This window comes from Dendronephthya gigantea, unplaced genomic scaffold, assembly GCF_004324835.1.
Source record: "Dendronephthya gigantea isolate DGI-Jeju-01 unplaced genomic scaffold, DenGig_1.0 000064F, whole genome shotgun sequence".
Taxonomy (NCBI): Eukaryota; Metazoa; Cnidaria; class Anthozoa; order Malacalcyonacea; family Nephtheidae; genus Dendronephthya; species Dendronephthya gigantea.
The window spans coordinates 1,307,677-1,327,689 of NW_021163074.1; the positions used below are offsets into that span (position 1 = coordinate 1,307,677).

At 36.5% G+C, this 20,013-nt stretch overlaps 2 protein-coding genes across 3 annotated transcripts; both read left to right on the plus strand.

Moving 5' to 3' along the window:
• The first annotated feature begins 694 nt into the window (after positions 1-694).
• On the plus strand, positions 695-2,849 carry LOC114530526. The gene is made up of 3 exons (XM_028552092.1): positions 695-990; positions 1,192-1,653; positions 2,355-2,849. The coding sequence occupies exons 2-3, from the start codon at positions 1,197-1,199 to the stop codon at positions 2,600-2,602; spliced, it is 705 nt and encodes a 234-aa protein (XP_028407893.1). The 5' UTR covers positions 695-990; positions 1,192-1,196; the 3' UTR covers positions 2,603-2,849.
• A 730-nt stretch (positions 2,850-3,579) lies between these two features.
• LOC114530595 (tyrosine-protein phosphatase non-receptor type 12-like) lies at positions 3,580-18,925 on the plus strand. Of its 2 annotated transcripts, XM_028552179.1 has the most exons (20): positions 3,580-3,946; positions 5,236-5,350; positions 5,754-5,827; positions 6,522-6,617; positions 7,383-7,421; positions 7,528-7,599; positions 10,334-10,396; positions 10,929-11,071; positions 11,378-11,444; positions 11,530-11,604; positions 12,282-12,519; positions 12,878-13,183; positions 13,681-13,737; positions 14,157-14,258; positions 14,624-14,911; positions 15,679-15,770; positions 16,076-16,142; positions 16,719-16,771; positions 16,889-16,943; positions 17,025-18,924. In XM_028552179.1, the coding sequence occupies exons 1-20, from the start codon at positions 3,854-3,856 to the stop codon at positions 17,093-17,095; spliced, it is 2,166 nt and encodes a 721-aa protein (XP_028407980.1). In that variant the 5' UTR covers positions 3,580-3,853; the 3' UTR covers positions 17,096-18,924. The 2 variants fall into 2 exon arrangements, with proteins under 2 accessions (XP_028407980.1, XP_028407981.1); XM_028552180.1 differs by lacking the exon at positions 13,681-13,737 and having other exon boundaries at positions 17,025-18,925.
• Positions 18,926-20,013: the final 1,088 nt, after the last annotated feature.

The window sequence follows — 20,013 nt, forward strand, 5'->3', positions numbered from 1 at the left end:
AATGTCTATAATATCAGTACATGGCCATATATATAATATATAAACAGTGCTTCGAGAAGAATTAATATATAGTTTTATAGACATTAATACTATGTAATCATTAAAGCTACGGCATGCATCTCAAGTAATTAAACGGTTCTCTAGTTTAGCGTCTAAATAGATTTTGAGTTGCGCGCTATTGATTGGAACGATTGATTTATTAAATTCTATAACATACATAAATGAGGGGGGAAATTAAGAATTTGTTAGGACTTACAGCTCAGAATCAATATTACTGACGTACACCGGATCTCATACACAATTCTAAGTGACCAGACAACGGTAGAGGCGGGGTTTTGCACAAATACGTGTCTTTGTAAATATAATTGGGAAATCGCTATATGCCTATAATAATATACTCGGGCTATAGTCAGCTTACATATTTTTTGTTTTTCAAAAATTATCACTACAATATACAAGATATAGCCTGTTCGTGATCGTTCAATATATTCAAGTATTTTACAAAACTATATATATGCAAATAGTTATGATAGCTAGTTCTATTCGTTTAGTATGGGAGGAAATCACTGTTATATAAATACTCTTTGTATATACTTCATTGTAACACATGCACGACACAAAAACCATATCTTACAGTACATCAGTATCCCTGTGAAGAATTCTGATCTTATTAAAATGCTTAATTTGTGGTTTATAATATAATATAACATACACTATTCTGCATGTTCTATTCGTGACTTGCTCGACAATGCAACGAAATATCCTCCGGATTTACGCATTTTTAGCGTAATGTCAATGTTGACGACATTTGATGGTAATGACGAAGCTTTAGGCTTAGGTTTCCGACCACATTCATATAAAAAGCTGATTCGGTCAACAAGTAGACTCGTACAGTGATACAGCGGACTACAGAGCCACTGGAGGGAACTCAGGGAAGATTCAAACCATATACTGAGGAACTATAAAGATTTGAAGAAAGTGTCATAACATGTAAGTGTCAGTTTATATTATCCTAGATTCTAAAATAGATGCAGAAACCGTACTGTAAGAAATATTGTCATGCTCATGCATGAACGTAAACTAACAATATTTACTGCATGGATTTGAAGTTTAACTATACGGTATATATTATCAGTTTATGTGCATGACCGCAACAGGAACTGAATGATCGTGCATGTCTTTCAATTTTAGACAAGATGAGCTTGATTCCAGGGCTATTCATAGTCTCGCTTGCCTTCTCCACAATACTGGCTCAGAATTACATCCTTAAGGTAGTTGAAGATGTTACACTGGAACGCGGTTCGACCAATTTCAACTATCTTCCGTACTTAATCGTTGGCACGCACCCTGGGTATCCGTTGAAAAGGAGTTTGATGAGGTTCCAGAATATTCCTGCAGAGTGCATTTTACCTTTAGAAGCAACTCTTCATATATATTTCGTGTATGCACATAAGGCAAGCAGCGTACCATCTCTCCCTGATGTAACCCGACATATTGTAGCCCACACGGTACTGAAGTCCTGGTCCGAGTCCAAAGCAACAAGTACAGAGAGGGGCGTCGGCAGTGGGCTAAAATGGGAACGGCAGTGGTTGGATCTGGGAAAGGATGCAGCTAATGATGCAATTTATTCCACTACGGTGACAGCGACGCCAGGTTTGAATTCGAAGTTATCTTTATTGTCCTCATTATTAACCTCCGTTTTTTCCCATTCTAAGATACAGCGGCAATATCGATCTTTTTATACAGTCTCCAGCTAGGTATAGCCATGATTACTCCCACAGGGGCCCAGGAAAGGAAGAACGGTATTTCACTATATTGCCCATGCTACACTGTTCTGAACGTTTTGTCTAGTTATCTTTTGTTTGGTAAGCACTAGAAATCGTAAATTCAAATTTAACTCGTCACTGCTCAAGAACAAATATTAAAGTACTAAGGATGAGTTTTTTAAAAGTACAACTCGGTCTATTTTTTATCTGTGGTGCACCACAGGAACTGAGGAACTAAGCTTGCCGATTCAGTGATAAATTTTGTCGCTATTTTTACTATTTCTATAATAGTGTATTCAGTGAAACTCCTTGATTTTTAATACGCGATTATCATCAAACTCAGAGTAGATTACATGCATTGCAATTAAAAAAGAAAAACGCATTGCATAATTTTAATTTGTATATAGTCCTCGTCGCGACAAATAGCGCCCATGCAGTGTCGATAGAGTGCAGATTTAAAGTACTGCTTACCAAACTACATTTTCACTACTTTTACGATATTTTATACGTACATCAAAGGGCCATCATATTGTTATGAGCCGAGCAGATGCGCAGATAGGGATAATATTTTACTTTATTTGCATTTAGGTGGGAAATGGTATACTCTTGACGTCACACCGCAAGCCCAAAAATGGAAATCAGGTGGTTCAAATTATGGGCTTTTGTTACGAGATACACATGAAGTGATCGAAGGTCGTGATTTCCGATTTGCAAGCAATGCCTACTCAGATCAAAGCAAACACGCTTATATCACCTTGAAGTGCCAGATTCAGCAACAAAGTATTGGAGGAGGCCCGAAAATTTCACCAATTGGAGGAGGGGAAAACCCCGTTTAAACCCAAGATGAAATTGAATTTTTTTTCTATTTTTTAAAAGCCGTACCGGGTGTGTATTCAGATTTGAGGGAACGTTTTAATAATTTCCCGACGAAGTCCGATCATGACCGATTTTAGACTATAATTCCTAAATTTACCTAATTTTATTATAGGCAGCCCAATACCGAGTGGTTTATTAATTTAGTTAAAGTAAAAATGCACTGAAACATTTATGTAGGCGTTTGAATAAAGCTATCATACATACATACACTGTCTCAATATTGTCAGACACGCACGTCACCCGCGTTGCAGGAAACAGGTTTTGCACTTTTGCTTTTTGTTTTAACATAACGAGACCACGATGAATCTCATATAAATTTACCGACTCTTTTTAAAGGTGGGTGCCACACGCCCTTTCGCTCGGTACGTCCCTGCTATTCTGTATATATCTAATTCTGGTCAAGAGTTCTTACCTAATTTATTTGCAGTTATTTAAAAATATACGGATACGTGTGGACAGGTTCTAAAATTATTTTTACATGGACGGCCGGAAACTTCCCAAATTACAATTTTCCTAATCTGTGTGCCAATACTTCCGTGTGTCCTTACTTCCTGTTTATAAACTGTTAATTCTGTTAACCATTTCAGCGCAAAAGGTTCAAGGTTGGCTTTCATACCTCAAACTCGAAGGAAAAAGCTATTATGTATCATTTTCATTTCCCTTCAGGCAAATATTCGCCCTCGTAAAATTCCTAAAATAATTACCTTTAACACGTTTAGCTGTGTCTTTACATAGTAATAATCACGAGCTTCGACATATTCTATTTGGAATATTCATTATTCAATTGATTACTACAAGGCATCGTTTAACAATATTTCCGACGGCTTCCGATATAAAGACAACCAATCAAAATGTTGCATTTATGGCCATCGCGCAAATTTCGCCTAACAAGAATCCTGTCAAAATATTGATTTTAGTACGATCGTGCATTCCAAAATATACGATAGATAATAAATGTCTCAATTATCTGTTTAGTGTTTAATGGACGAAGCAACAGAAATGTACATCATGTTCATTTCCTGATCGAAGTTCAAATTTGGTTAGGCAAACTTTACTCGCAAGTAAACCTTTTGCAGCGGTTAAACCAGAAAAATATCCTGTCAGACGTTTTTTAAGGGTAATGGAAACCGATAGGTTGCATTTTCACAAATATGGTTGTGTTTGAAGAGTTGCCATAATTTGGACCACATTCATCGCACAAATTTGCCACGATGGAAACAGCCTTTAAACAATTCGAGAAAACAATAAATGTTCTTGGTGAATTAGACCAAAATGGTGAAAGCGGTTTCGCTCGAGAATTTCAAGTATGTACAGGTTATGTGTTGCAGCCTTCATTCTGCTGATAATATAAGCGTATTTAGTATGTTTTGGGCTTTATCAAGATTGCTGATGGATTATTTCGGATTGTTCGGCTTAATACGACATAGCTTTGGTATTTTAATAGAGTTATCAGTGCAACTAGTATAGTTTGTCTTATATTGAATCATGAGCGGTAGTACTATGAATAAACCAAAAATAAATGGAAATAATTTATTTTTGTGAATTGTGACGAAGTATTCGAGGAATGCTATAAATAGATGCAAGTATAAAATAATGATGCTAGCTCTTCCACACATCCAAATCTTTCCACAGCAATCTCTCTAATAATTAAAATAGCTTAAGACTAAGATTTATGCCGATGAACAGGAAGTTGGTGTACTTTTGTGGAAATATTGATTTGGTGCAATTTTATCAGCCCCACATGCAATTTACAATAAATTTGTAACACTGATTATCTTACAATTGGCCATCAGCAATATGCCTCCAAATAAGCATCCAAGAACAAGAAATGGCTGATCAATTTTATACTAGGCAAACATTTTCACTATTATCAACTGGTTTACCACCTTTGTAGGATTCTATATAGGAAATATATCTATGTAAACATTGTATGCCATGATCATTTCATATTTTTAAATAACTTCATGCACATATGTTTTTGGACATGTTATATATACAACCATTTACATGCATGATGTAGCATCAAATTAATATGAATAATCACCAACAATTATTGGTGTGTGTCTGACCATATGACCATGCATTTGAAAGGTGATTGTCAAACTAAGACAAAATTGTTATCTGCACTGATAAATGATGATGAACACGCAATGCGAATGTCATATGCACAATTCATACATTTGAATTAACAGAGAAATTTTGCATTTAGAGACTATATAACTATTTTTAGATACAAATTTTGCATCTAAAATTTTTTGCAGATTTTCACACCATGCCAGGCATTTTCACACTGCCTTGATGTTGGTCTGGACACAGATATTTTAATATTGTGTTTGTACAGAGTTGCAAAACATGCATAATTATGCATAATTAGCACCGATAACAGAAATGCTAAATTAATGATCATTCTGAGAGATCTCCCTCCTCTTAGGCACTAGTTGGTGTCAGAAAGGTTTCAAATGTTTAGGTTTATTTTTCCAATGTTCAATGCCCAGTTATATCAGAAATCTAATATATCAGAAACATTTTTTAATTTTAACCACAGTACGCCTACAACTGGGCTTGATCCTCTTTGTGTATGTTAATTGTGCAGGCACTCCGACAGACTTCATTCAAGTACAAAGCCAAGGGAAATACTGCCTATGCAACCAAAGCTGGAGAATGTCTCTCAAATAGAGCCAAGAATAGATTCAAGGATATTTTACCATGTAAGAGTCTAGTTTTTGCTGTTAATATGGGCTATCAGCAGGGCCCATTCTCTGAAACTTTCAAAGGGTATGATATGCATGTACAGTGAAAAAAAATTCTTAAAATTAGTTGTGCTATATTGCTGTGGAGCAAATCTTGATTCAACACGGTCGTCATTGTTTAATTCATATTGGTTAACAGTTTGCGTAGTCATAATAATGTTTGAACCAATGAATCAATGAATAATTATGTAATGTGATGTAATTACAGAAAAGGTCTATTACCAGAAGTTAATCAGTACAAATTATGGGTGAACATTGTTTCGATATAAAGGCATCTGTGGCGTGAATAATTGAATAGCGAAAAAAAACATATAAGGCAAAAGTCATAACTTGAAACATTATGTTTCATATTTTTTTTTAGTTGATCACACTCGAGTTACCATTCCTCCCTTTGGTGATGATGATTCTGACTACATCAATGCTAACTTCATCAAGGTAGACCATGATAGTCATGATAGCCCACTACATCACATCATGAGAGCTCTATTTTAATCTACCTTGTACTTTATGTACTATGTTCCATTTTAATGAACCATGTACCTGTTATTAGTTCTATCAGTAGGGCAGTGCCCCCTCCCCCCCCCCAATTATTTCTATAGAATCAGCCTTGATGAGGAGAAGGGAAGGAATGAAAAGGAGGGAGGGTTAACACTTTTGATATTTGCTTAAGCTAGAGAGTAAAAATTCCATTTATCCTGGACCTCCCCCAGAATACATGCGCCCTCAAAAAAGTTCTATCTACTGCAGGTATAGTTAACCGCCCGTTCTGTGGCCGTAAACTACAGCCGCATTTATAATTTTTATAAATGGCTGTTTTAGCTGCCTTCTCTAAGACTATTAAAGTACATGAAAATTGAAAATTGCGTTGTTTGCTGGGACCACTCACAGCTAGATCTGACATAGCATGGCATGAAAGATTCTTGTCGTGCAGAGGTCGCAATAATCAATGCAAGTGTGACCAATGTGTAAATAAACATGAATTATCAATCATACAATATGGAAATGAAATCCATTTTAGCCCAATCGAAAATAAATTCCCATCTTGCTTGCGATTGAAAAATTATCATGGTCATCTAGCACGCATATTAAAAAATATCGAAACTACAGCTTTTTTAATGAACAATTTTAGGGCGTTGATGGTGAAAAAGTATATATTGCTTCGCAAGGTCCTCTTCCCAACACAGTAAACGATTTTTGGCGCATGTTATGGTCGTATAAAGTCAAGGTAATTTAATTATACAGTGATTATCGCAAGAGTGTACCATTCTATTGTTCAAGCAGAATTTAGTAATCACAGACAATAGGACTCGCTGACTTCCCGGCATCATGTGGAATCTAGGCCTAGCAATTTTAGGGACGATATACCCCAATTTAGGGTATATCACAGAGAGGCCGGCGGCCCGCTAACGGCTAACAGGCCGGGCACGCCGTTTTACACGTTTTCAAACGTGGTCGGTGATTTCATTGTTCATTTGTTCTGCAATGCCACATCCCCCGACCATCGCTGTAAACGGCGTTTGTATGCCTGCAATCTAATTTACAATGAAACGTGGTTTGCTTTACAATCGGTTGGTCATTCAGGGAAAACCTGGGATGGCTTAAACTTTGCCAACTGAGTAGTGCTTCCATTCAGTATACCAGCCTTACCAGAGCGTATTGGTTGTGGGGCTTTGAAGGGGCTTAGTTGCAACTCTGTCAAGTCTCAACTTTCAAGGTAACTGAATGATCATTGTAAGTGATCCAAACTGCGAACAATTACATTATTTCCTTAAATCACTTTTTTACAATTTTTTAGTAGCGTATATCAGATTCTCACCCTTGTTGAAGTTTTGCCAGAACACCCTTTTTTATTGCATTTTCTTTTTATAAATTCTTTCCGAATTGTTAATTTGACGGTGATTATTGCGTATATAACATTAGCTGCAAAGCAACGGGGCTTTGTTTGGTGTGTGATCAAGGAAACTTAGACACTGGTGTAATTTTTCTTAAGGTGGTTGTGATGTTATGCCGTGAGGAGGAAAATGGCAAGGTGCGTTCTCAAGTATTTACGAAGTAGTGATTATTTTGTGAAATTGATATTTATAAGGTTTGTAAGTACGGATGAATTATTGATTTCACGTCGGGTTACATTATAGAAAAAATGTCATCGGTATTGGTGCGAAGGTGACGAGGACAATCTCACTTTTGGTGAAATTATAGTAAAAACCGTGAGTGAATTAATATTATTACAACAGACAAACCAGGAATTTTCAGTAAAGGTCTGTTCACACGATCCAAATTTGTTGGATCCAATTCACTTCTGACGTATGAAATGTAGTCAGTTATTGATAAAGCAGTACTGCATTGGCTTCAGTGGATTTGCTACTCATATACATTACAAGACAACAAACTATAAAACATCCATCAGAAGTGAATTGGATCCAACAAAATTGGATCGTGTTTACTGATATTAACGCAATCATAAATATTCACTACTTCGGGTAAAAAAGGTACACTATTCAACATTTTACATGACGTATTAAAAATTTGGGCATCCTGATTGGCTTAGCGTGAAAAAGGAAAACAAATTTGCCGATTAATTTACAAAATTACAAAATACCTCCTTGTTCAACAGACAGCTTTCTGCTGTCTGAAATTAAATCCGCTATTTGATTATACCCTTTGATTGTATGTACGTTAGAGATAAAATACTCCGGTTCCGGTCAACGGTTACGAAGCAGCCTTATTTTACTCGATGGAATTACTTGTTGTTGACATGTTTCATGATGCGAATCAAACAATAAAGCAGCCCGGTCAATGCAGGCACCATATATTATACTTATATCCTATATGTATATAATTATCCTAAAGCTGGCAACTCTCTGACAAAAAATATAATGCATACATTAATGCCATGGTTTGAATTTTGAAAACACAAAAATTACCCTAGTCCCTTAAAAAAAACTAGATACAAAACACCTTGGATATATTTACTAAATTTATCTGTCATTTTTAGACTTGAAAACAACTTAAAATTGCTTAAATCAGTTTGCAAATAAAAAGTGTATTTTTATCGAATTTTTGTCAAACAGAGGCGGGATGCAATTTACTCGACAAACGTCATCATCAGAAAATCGTAGGCAAATTTCTTCATTGACTTGGCCTTCGTGATTTTTCCGATGATGACGTTTGTCGAGTAAATTGCATCCCGCCTCTGTAAATTTCGATACAAATGCACTTTTTATTTGCAAAATTTAAGCATTTTTAAGTTGTTCTCAAGTCTAAAAATGACCGTTAAATTTAGTAAATATATCCAAGCTGTTTTGTATCTAGTTTTTTTTTCAAGAAACTAGCGTATTTTTTGTGTTTCAAGCGATGGTATTAATGTATGCATTTAGGATAATTATATACATAAGATAGTATGCGGTACCCGCATTGACCGGACTGCTTATGATCTTACTTGACTGAAGAGGCCAAAGTCTAAAAAATTCACAAATATCAAGTACCGATGGAAATTGATTGAACAAAATAAGGCTACCCCTAGTCGTACCCTTTGTCCGGAGCCGAGGTATATATAGCTCTATTGTCAATCGAGATTGTTTGTTCCCGCTCATCCAGGGCTAGGGAAAGTCGGAAAGTCAAACTAATTGGAAGTATATAGGCCTTTAATGGCTTTTATAAGAAGTATACGACGTTGTGACGCAGTTTCAGTGGAAGCATACTACGTCACAGCGAAGACTTTAAAAAGGTCTATAGAACTTCGTGTGAATTGTCAGAAATGCGGAATGCAGGCATAGATCTGGCCGACGAAGTCATACCTTTCGAACTTGGACTCGAAATCATCCTTAAAAAAAACGATAAATCGTATGTGACTCATTCAGTGAGAAATTCAGCGTGGGTTAGCAAAATGTTGCGTGATTGTGCGCTTTAACGAATTTCCGATTCATGATAGCAGTCAGGTCCTCTTAAACGAACGCAGGTCAGCAGGTGTAGGGCTCCGTCGGGAAAAATAAGATGTCGCGTGTGCCCTGGAAGGACTGATTTGTAAACGAACGATCTGTACAATGTCAATAGATAAATTGATCATTTTACAGTGAAAATTTTAAAGGTCCAATGAGACAGACGTCAGCTGCAGAATATTCTTATATATATATTATTAACAATTTTCCTTGTTTTTGATTGACTAAGAGCATCAGGATTTTCTTAGTTGTCACACCAAAAATTAAAGAACTTTAAAAAACTCATTCGATGTGAATTAAGCCCAGGAGGACAAAACTCCGGTAGAGGTTCTGGTCAGGTTAGCCTACGTAGAATGGCTGTGCTCTGAGCAGGGGACTAATAGCTCTATCTCTTTTGCCTTTTACTAACTGGGACGAGGGGGGCAAAGATGCCCACTCAATTTAAAGGAATACGTATCAATTTGTTAGTAAACCCGCTATGGACACCCCTATGTAAAAATGCAGCTACCAAGCTTTAAAAGTAGCTATGGTTTCCACTCAATCGTAAGTGTCGTGAACGTGTTAAGGTGGCTGATGTGATAGAATATATCTATTTGTGTGCAGTCAACAATGACCGATTGAATACAAAAAATAAAGCCAAATTTACAACCATGCAGTGGAAATGGAAACCAGGCTTTGAAAAGAAAGAGGGAAAGAGAAATTGATCTTGCAATATGTCATGTGTTTAACGATATCAAAACACGATATCAAAACATTATCTTGCAACATATGCCAATACATTTTACCTACTAATAAAACAATATCGAATTAAGAAATAATCTAAGTTGACGATCTCAGTTTTGCTTGGCGTTTTCTGAATTTCCCAGTGTTTGTAAGTGGCCATGCAACTTTAAATATATAATTGCGGAGTGTTCCTTTTTACATATCTATTTCTTTACCTTAATCATGCATTTAGGTTTTTCACCAGCTTTCAGACTAAAAAGATAAATTATCTTATTTAAAGGAAAGAACTATCGGCGTTGGAAATGATTTTGTAATGCGAACTCTTGTCGCCGAATCTCATGGCGTAAGTTGTTTTCAAGTAAATTGAAATACAGACTTCCAAGTGACATGAAATGTTTTCGTGAAACTTTTGTGTAGTTTTAGTTTGCTGTTAGCTTTATCATTCTATGAAACCAGTAATTTGGGTTTGCATATAGTTAGCCTTTCTCACGATGACGAATATGCCGCCATTTTTGGGGTACTTTTCTTCAAAACCGTGAGCGTAACGCCTCGTAACGGGGACTGTCTTTAAATATAGGCTGAATTTATTCTTCAAATGGTGTGTTGAGTCTAAAAAAAAAAAAAGATTTTCATTTTAAATCATAATTTTTAAACTCATTTCAGAAAATTGAAAGTATCCCAAAACGTCATCGTGAGAAAGGCTAAATATAAATTCAGCTCCTCCCCTGTGTTGTGAAACCGTTATATAGGCTATATCCAGTTTAAATAAAAGTGTAGTAAAATTTCCGCTCTGCACACAGAGAAAGACTCAGGAAAACACTTCAACTGAAAAAAGTTAACCGGTATGCAACTTTATCCGTCCATGTCTTTTTTAGGAAAAACTTACAATCACCCAGTTTCATTACACAGCTTGGCCTGATCATGGCGTTCCTACGACTGCATTACCTCTGATTAATTTGATCAAGTTAGTACGTGAATATCAACCTGAGGACAACCCGCCCATTATAATGCATTGCAGGTGAAGTATTGTTTATAGTATATTGTTCATGATAGCAACAATCCACCATCCCCTGCAGAGATTAAGTTTTGAGGTCATGCACTTCACTGGGGGGGAGGGGTCATCATTAATTGCATATACGTATATTATCCTTTTTTCAAAAGTATCCTGTTTCTCTCTGCTTACCAATCCCCGTGTAAGAAAAACCATATATATGCGAGTTAGTTCCTGAATTTAAGCTCTGAGGAGAAACGTCATCAAATGAGTTAAACATCCATGTATATTGCATGTAATTTTGCAATTTTTTAATTTGTATGATTTCATTAGTGCTGGTTGTGGGCGCACCGGAACAATTTGTGCTTTGGATTACACGCGCTCTTTGCTGAAAGAAACGGTAGGTTTTGAATATTATTTTTGCAACGGTTATTCAATGAATCAAAAGAATATCGACAAGAGAATCTCTTTTCATGCATTGTTAGAAATACAAAGAACTTATTCCATACCGAATTGTCGAGAATCTCAGAAAACAAAGACATGCTATGGTTCAAACTAAGGTACAATCTAAAAGTAAAACTCCATTCGTTCCTGGCATTTTTAGTTGTATCAACTATGGTTGTATTTATTCATTTTGTAGTTTCAAATCAACCATGCATAAGCGAACGCTAACAGGTTCAGACCCTCCACTACCCCACCGCTATATTTTGTTCACTTACCCGCGCTCGTGATTGGTTAATCTAATAGAGTTACCGCATTTGATTGGTTCATGTTTCCTCAAAGGTAGCGGTACCGGTAGTGGTAGTAGGAGTCAAATCTAAACCGCCATGCCGAAAAATGTTACAAATTAAAGCCAAGATGGTCGAAAGTGACTAAAAGAATTTTAAAAATTTTAATTTCGTTGTATTCGTTCCCGATGACAACGAGATTTCTTGTTTTAGAACTATTAACTTGAGGCAAAAATATAACACTTGCATGAACTGTTTTAGACCGTCTTATAGTATACTTGAAATAAGGAATACTTGTAAAGAATCTCTCGAATGGGGGGCTTGCTTACGGTGATGCAAATTCCTCTTGACTTTTATCACAATCCAGGAAATTTTCCACCAACACCATTTTCTAGCTTACCTTCAACTTACCTTAACTTCTCTGGGTTTGGTAAAAGAAGGTAACAGCCTAGCTTCTAACCTGGCTGCATGTACCTGTTACTGTACCTTATAATCTTATTTCCATTTAGGGACAATACGAGTTTTTATGTCGAGCGATGCTTTCGTTATTCCGAGAAAAGCTTGATTTACCAATCGAGGAAATCCATGATCACCATTTATACGAGAATGTCAGTGTTCCGCGCACGCAAAGTTCCGACTCCGATTCTGACTTGATACCTCAATCCCCAATATCTATTGATAAAACTCCACATCCGAAGGTCATGAAAAAGAAGGAAAAACCGTCTGCAGCAAAATTAGAACAAAAAAGTGAGAATTTATAGTTTTCTATTTTCGTATTGTATATAAGTTTATCGTGCCCACGAGCGCCGAGGGAGGAACCCGTAAATTAAACTCTTTTATAAAAGAATACATTTAAACACAAAGTCATACTCTGATGAATTTCAAGATTTGAGGTAAAGGGTATATTAATCGCTACGGGACCAAAAAGAACTTCTTTTTTTCGTCAATTTTTCAATTGGATTCAAATTGCCTGCGAGAAAGACAATGCATTTCAGAAAATTGTTTAGCTTTTCACTGCGATCTACCAACCTTTTCTCAATTCCCAAGATAACTTGAGTATGCACCACGCTATGTATCTTGATCGAATGTTATAAACAATTTCTAGTTGGTTTACCTCAAGGAGGAAGCTCACAACCAACACGTGTTGGCCAAACGTCACAACAACATCCCTCCGAGAACTACGTCAATGTTTCAATTGATTTAATCGACTTTTCTGCTGATACGTCAAAGAGTGCAGGCGTACCAAAACCAGCCGTGGCAAATACTAGAAATGGCATAAGTACGCCGGATGGTGGGAGACAAAAGGTCCCTCTCTCACGACAAGCCTCGGCTCCTGATTATGTGATAGTGGACAGATCACGAAATACTTTTGATGATGACCATTCTGACTACGTCGTCGCCCCTCCCCGAGGTATCGTTATCGTATATGACTGCTGAAAATAGGAGTATATATTTTGAAATGTTTTAAGGGGGGGGAGCTTTTTACACAGTTGTGTCATTTAGAGCATGGTTCGATCATAAATTGCCACCTCATACCCAGGCGCCTTTAGTAGTAAAATATATTACGTGGCATTCAGCTATTGTATAGAGGTCAGCTTAAAAAAAAGCGAGCGCGGGAGGTTGTTTGAGGTAGTTCTGTTTAAGGGGCACCCCAAGCACCCCTGCGCGCTCGATTACTCTCAGCTGATCTCTATATAATAGCTGAATGCAACGTTATATGTTATTCCACTAAAGCGGCTGGGTGAGGCTGATTGAGAACCAAGCTTTAATGAGGCGAGTTATTTTTGTGTCCCCCCCCACGAGCCTATATCATGTTGAAATACAAAAGGATAGTGAAAATAAATTAAAATAAATATTTATCTTGTACAATCAACTAAATTTAATTATCTTCAATCAATTATCTTGCAGGCTCCCCTAGATCCACTAGCGCGCTTCCAGCTTCTAACTCCTATGAGAATATCCTAAGTACGTTGATTACTGATAAATGTTATATTTGATATGAGTTTTTACCAGTTTGTTTTATGTATGATAATAGTTTATCAACATACACGGTGCAACTTTTCTTGCAACTTGCAATGCAATTCTTCTTTTGAGAGATGTAAATTTGGGAACTACCGAACTTTTGTTTTTATTACGCTCCATGGCGCTTCTTACACTTATATTTTAAAGACTCTTCACTAGTTTACATCTCTTTAAAGTAGATTTGCATTGGAAGTTGCAAGGAAAATTGCACCGTATAACATGGCCTTTAGTTGTTTTGGCGGCAATTCCAAACCAATTTAAATATTTTGAGGTCAGAAGGGATGAATTAGAACTTATTAGGCCCTCTAGTGAATGACTTCATCTTGAACGAAAATACTATTTTTCATTTCCAATTACTATAGTTCCAGCGCCCAAGCCGCGTCCCCCCACGACCAACCGCCCTGCGGTTCCAACAAAACCCAATGTGGCGCCAACATCTACGTCGAAATATGAAAACGTTGATGGTAAGTGCCCCGGAGTGATGAGTGATTCACCATTGTCCACAACATCCTTCATGCACTATGTCTAAACTCTATATAGTGACATACAAGTCGTAAATAGATAGGGCCCCATCTCAGAGTTCCATTCACACAGAAGCACAATTTTTTGTATCATACTAGAAAAATTGGTACAAATGAATTTTTAGCTGCCTAATAGCCAAACAAATTTCATCCAAATACCAATTTTATCCGTACCAAGCCTAAAATCAGGCGTAGTGTAAAGGGGGCTCTATTGTGCTTTTTTGTATTTTGTCAGAAATTTTATGTCAGCGAAGGATTTCCCTTGAAAACGGTGCTGGGTCATTCAATAAGGAATATTCTTTTTTTAGTTCCACCTAGAAGGTCCCCAAATCACGTAGCTAATTCGTCTAATGACCGCTCTGGCAAATCGCCCGTAAAAGCACCATTACGCAAGGACCTACCTCGTTCATTGAGCAGCTCGAACGATCACGAGTATCGTAGTGCACTTGCGGACCAAAAGTTCTCTACTATCGGTTCAAGTCTCGGCGCAAAATATTCCGACCAGATGAAAGCTTTGGACGGTAGAAGAGCCAAGGTCTTGCCAACGGAAGACACTGACCAGGAACATAACGATAAAGTATTCCCGAACGAACAGGGTAGGTTTATAGCCAGGGTAAGCGAAATTAGTTCATTTATTGGGTTTACTAAGTGTGATGTACCAAAACTAAAGCTCGCTAAAAAGGGGTTTTGTCAGGATATAACGTTGAAACACTCGATACCGTTACATAGGTCAGGTTTATAGCATTGTACTATAAATTGGGTTTACATGCATTCATGCAGCTGTTTCTATGGGTGCCTTTCTGCCACTGGGTCGATAAACAAAACGATAATATTTTTTACCCACTGAGTTCGAGAACTGAATTATTAGCCGAGTTCATATTAGAGATGGGAGACTCATCTTAGACGGGAAAGTTGATGGTAAAAACCCGTCTAAATATGAATAGGAATGGATAAATTTATACGTATGATGGGTTGGTTAATGCTTAAAAGGGCTAATAACTAATATCGTAATAATTAGATAAAAATTTTGTTTTTTTTTCTCTTAGCCTTGTTCCGTCCTTGAGCGTGTTGATATTTCAAAAACTCGTCTCATTTATCCGTCTAAATGCGAATTTAAGACGAGTTTCTCGTCCTGTCCAACTTATCCGTATGTTTAGACAGGAAAGTTAGACGGGTAATTTCGGACAAGAGACCCGTCTGTGACCTGGATTCACATTAGACGAGTTTCCCGTCTCTAATATGAATTCGGCTGTTGTCAAATTACTGAATATGTAAACAAACAGAAATGTTTTTTTAAAAATAATAATATTGTTGAATGAGGCACAGGATTTCCAAGTTATTTTTTTTCACTGTTGTATTTCAGATGTGAATAGCAGTCTTTATTCAAGTGTAAACAAAAGCAGGAGTTGTAGGAGACCGATGAATGAGAACACTTTTAAGGGAGTTGATAGTGTGGTACGTTCATCTTTTAAAATGTTGACGGAAGCTTTGATTCCGCTACTCAAGTTTTATTGCTTTTTACGAACGTTTGATTACAGTCAATATAGCACTATGTGAACTGAAACGATAACTCGGTCGCCATCTATTAAGGCAATTTGGAACCGAATTGGGCGCCAGTGCTAGTCGACGCTCGACGATCCCGTCGACAGAAACCATAGCCAGAGATCGGAACTTTTTTCCGATTCGGCCACCAATTACTTTGAAAATGGCGACCAAATAACCGTCAGTTATCTTTCTACGAAATACTATGTTATATTTAGGACGGGGAGCGTGCGCCAGCCGTTCCAAGAAAAACACCCGAACTTCTCTCCATCGTTGAACCACATGGTAAGCAAGCAAACGAATTTAATAACCACAATTTTTTACATGCTGATTTCACTTCAAACTACTTGCTGACATTTCGTCACATGACCCTCTATTCCATACTTGCAATGATGACGTCACACAAGTAGTCCGAAATCTTGGGCGAGGAACTTAAAACCTTTGCCATTAACAGGTTTAAATATAAGCCGCAATAGTACAGTCGCGTTCATGTCTGGTGGTTTTTTACACGGTGTTTTAATTAGCCACCAAAAATTACATCAAAGAAGTGCGATTACGAAATATGACGACACTTGCAAGGACTCGGTACACCAGATATCGGCCTAACTTACGTCTCAAGAATACAAAGCAAATTGAAAATCACCGTAAAGAATCAGCAAATACCAAAAGTTTAGAGCATCGCAAACTGTACAAATATAACAAAGACTTTGTCTGTGATTTGCTTCTCGCGGGCTGAGCGAATACCCTGGGAACGATGTTGCTTCTCCCACGGCATAGCGACCGAAGCCAATCTTTACTTCTGTTTATGATGTATCTTACAGTACAGCTACAGTTTATATTACTCTTATTCTTTACTTTTAGACCAAACTAACGAATCAAAGGGGACGAGTAAAAGTTCTTCATTAACGAACAAGGTGTGGATTTTATGTCTTATTGTTCAAATAAGCCAGGGGGGATGTGCAATTTAGAAATCGAAATTCTCTGCTATGAAATCGGTTATAACTTATGATGTTTTTATATATACTCTGCAGATTTTGTCCTTGTCAAGAAGAAATGAAGTTAGAGGAACCTTGTTGGATAATATTGGTAAGTTTTGAGACATCTTATACACTTCGCGCCACCACACGAGCAATATTGACACTATATTCACATATTCTACATTTGCAGGATACGAAAAGAGGGTTCCGAAACCTAAAGGACCTCGGAACCCACCCAGCAGTTGGAAGATGAAATGTTGAACTATTGTACATCAACAGCTCAACTTCCCTTGGTAAATTTATCAGTATGGTAACCTTGTGTTTTGCGCAAAAGTTCTATTTTTCTCGGATCTTGCACTTACGTAAATCACGATGAGAGGTTTTCAGACAGGAATACTGAAAGGAAATTAACATCTTAAAAATGATATAAAATGCATGCTTTTTACTTAGAATTTTAAATGCATGCGATCTCGCGCTCTGGTGTGCCGCAAGTCATAGGTATAACCTATAACATTTTATTAATATGGTATAAACACGGCTACTTCCTACGTAAGGCATTCCGACGTAAGGCTTACAATTACACGTGCAGTTACAGTTGCAGTTACACGTTTTTCCTCTATATGTAAACACGCATTGGCAACTTTCACAATATTTTAGTCAGTCGATAAATTGAATGCTCAATTTTTAAGACAACAAACTTTGTTTATTCATTCACTTGTTGATCTAAAAAAGTAATGTGGATGTTTCCGTCTCCTCTCCGTGCATGTAAGCGATTTTTTTCGATGGTGTATACACATGCACAAAACAGTTTAAAACAGTTTCAGTGAATCACTCTAAATTTTCAGTTAAATGGGAAGCAGCCTCAATGTAATGAATCATTTCGTATTAAAGGATAGTTACCTTTTAGCAATACAGTGTAGTTAGTGACAGAATTGGCCAATTAAAATCGCAGTAGTTATATTAATAAGGGCTCCTAGAAAACAGTCTTCATTCCGTGAAGTATAGTAATAAAATCGTTTTTATACAAATTTATACATTGATTTGACGCATTTAAAATGATTTAAATTTATTTTACGAAATAAATCATGGTAATTGCACTGAGTGGAGTGCAATTTGGTGTGAAATCAAACGCGTGATTACAAAACGACACGAAGTGCAATTTCCACTTTATTATATTCATTTTCAAATCGTACAAAAAATTAAACAAATTCAAAACGATTTATTGGTTGAAAGAACCATAAACGGTATAAAATGTGAATAATTTTCATCTATTTTTGTCAAGAAATTTTGCGGGGCATTTAAAAATTGAAAATAAAAAAAAATTGTGCCATTTTCCCCTGCAATATGATTGGATAGTTGCACTAAAATACGAAATCTTATTGGTTATTGTGGTGCAGAGCTTCAATCTTATTGGCATATAAATGATGTGATTAATGCTTAAAAATAGTACGATATATAATCACACTATTTATTAACCAATCAGATTGCAAGAAACACCATTGATTTCAAAATGAATATAATAAAGACGTAAACCTCGTATTAATGAGGTATTTAATTTTTCATTGAATAAAATTGAATGGAATTGTGTTTTTATAGTCAATTTGTGATTTTGAAAAATTGATGGAATACTGTGAAGTTGACCTTTGGCTTTGCTCCCCACTTGAGTTAGTTCAGAATTTTGAAGTTGTTCATTGTAAAGCACACTTTATACAACTCGTTATATATAAATACATTCTCATGCATGCATGAGTGGTGGGAATTGTATGTTGGCTAATTTGAAAGAAATTTTCACGGATAGCCAGTACTAACAACTAAAAGACCCCATAGGAAATATTGAATGCAAAAAATTGTAGTGTTTTTCTGCAAACACGTTGACATTTAGTGCAAGTTGTGAAGACGAAACTCTTTGTTGACTTGACAACAGTTACAATATTCGCATGGCATGAAGGGCTAACATATTTCTATACAATGTCAACTTTATTGTTGTCGATCTGGTCATCCTATAATCATCTGCGCTTTGGATATTTTTATCGCTTTTATTATATTTTTTCCAGGAGGCTGTGTCATCCACCTGGCTTTTGATTGTAAGCAACGCATATTAAACATTGCCTTCGGGGGTTTTTTGCACTAATCGGTTTTTACATTTTCTATTAGATATAATTTTTATCAACTTAGCAGCATTGATTCTGCAGCTTCCCACATTGAAAACTACGAGGAACTTCCCGTATTTCAAAATGGATGTTACTGTTTACATGAGCTCTACTATCACTGGAAGTATAGCTTTATACATATATTGTTATAGCCATTCAAGTCCTCGCATCTGAAGAAATTTTTGTGATCAGATATCAGGTCTCAATTTGCTTGCCGTGATAACGAATCATCCGTTGTTGATTTACGTTCATTGTGCTCACATTTTTACTTGTCTTTCCTTTTTTGCACTGGTATAATGATCATTGTACGATATATACCTCGCGGAGCGTTTCATCGGTTGCCCTCCTCGCAATACTGCTCATTCTACCGACTATTTTCGTCACAATTTCGACTTGGTGATTTCCTTTCTATTGGATTTAGATTTAAAGATATTGTTTTCTATCATTATCCCACGATCTATTTTCATCAATTATAACCTGACGAGTTTAGGATTTCCAGAAGAATGCGCGGGAAAGGTCCGAAGATAATAGAAAAAACAGTTTATTTAAGAAGCATTTCAACTTGTTAACTCTCAATCGCCTTTATGACGTTGTTAACCTCTCCCACGATCTTTTACCTGGCTTTTAGCCTCGACGAAAAGTCGACTTCGAACATGCACCGTGAGATTGTCTTATTTGTGCAATTGTGGACATGCACGCACGCACGCACGATATACACTATGGAATCATCATTCAACAATTTGTCATGCCAATGGTCATGCTATAAATAAATTGCTCGCATCATGCCGATTTTGATTCGGTTTTTAAATATATTTCTATTTAGAAATCTATTATCTAAATCAGTAATTCTATTTTTCATGTGCATAAGCTACAGAACTGACATGCGGCATAAGTTTGCTTTCTTTTCAATGACAATGTAGAAATTCGATTAATTTTTTGTTGATGCTATACATGAATCGATTAACTACTGAACAAAGCAAACATGAAGAATTTCCATTGTTGGAATTCGATTAAATTTTATTAATACTA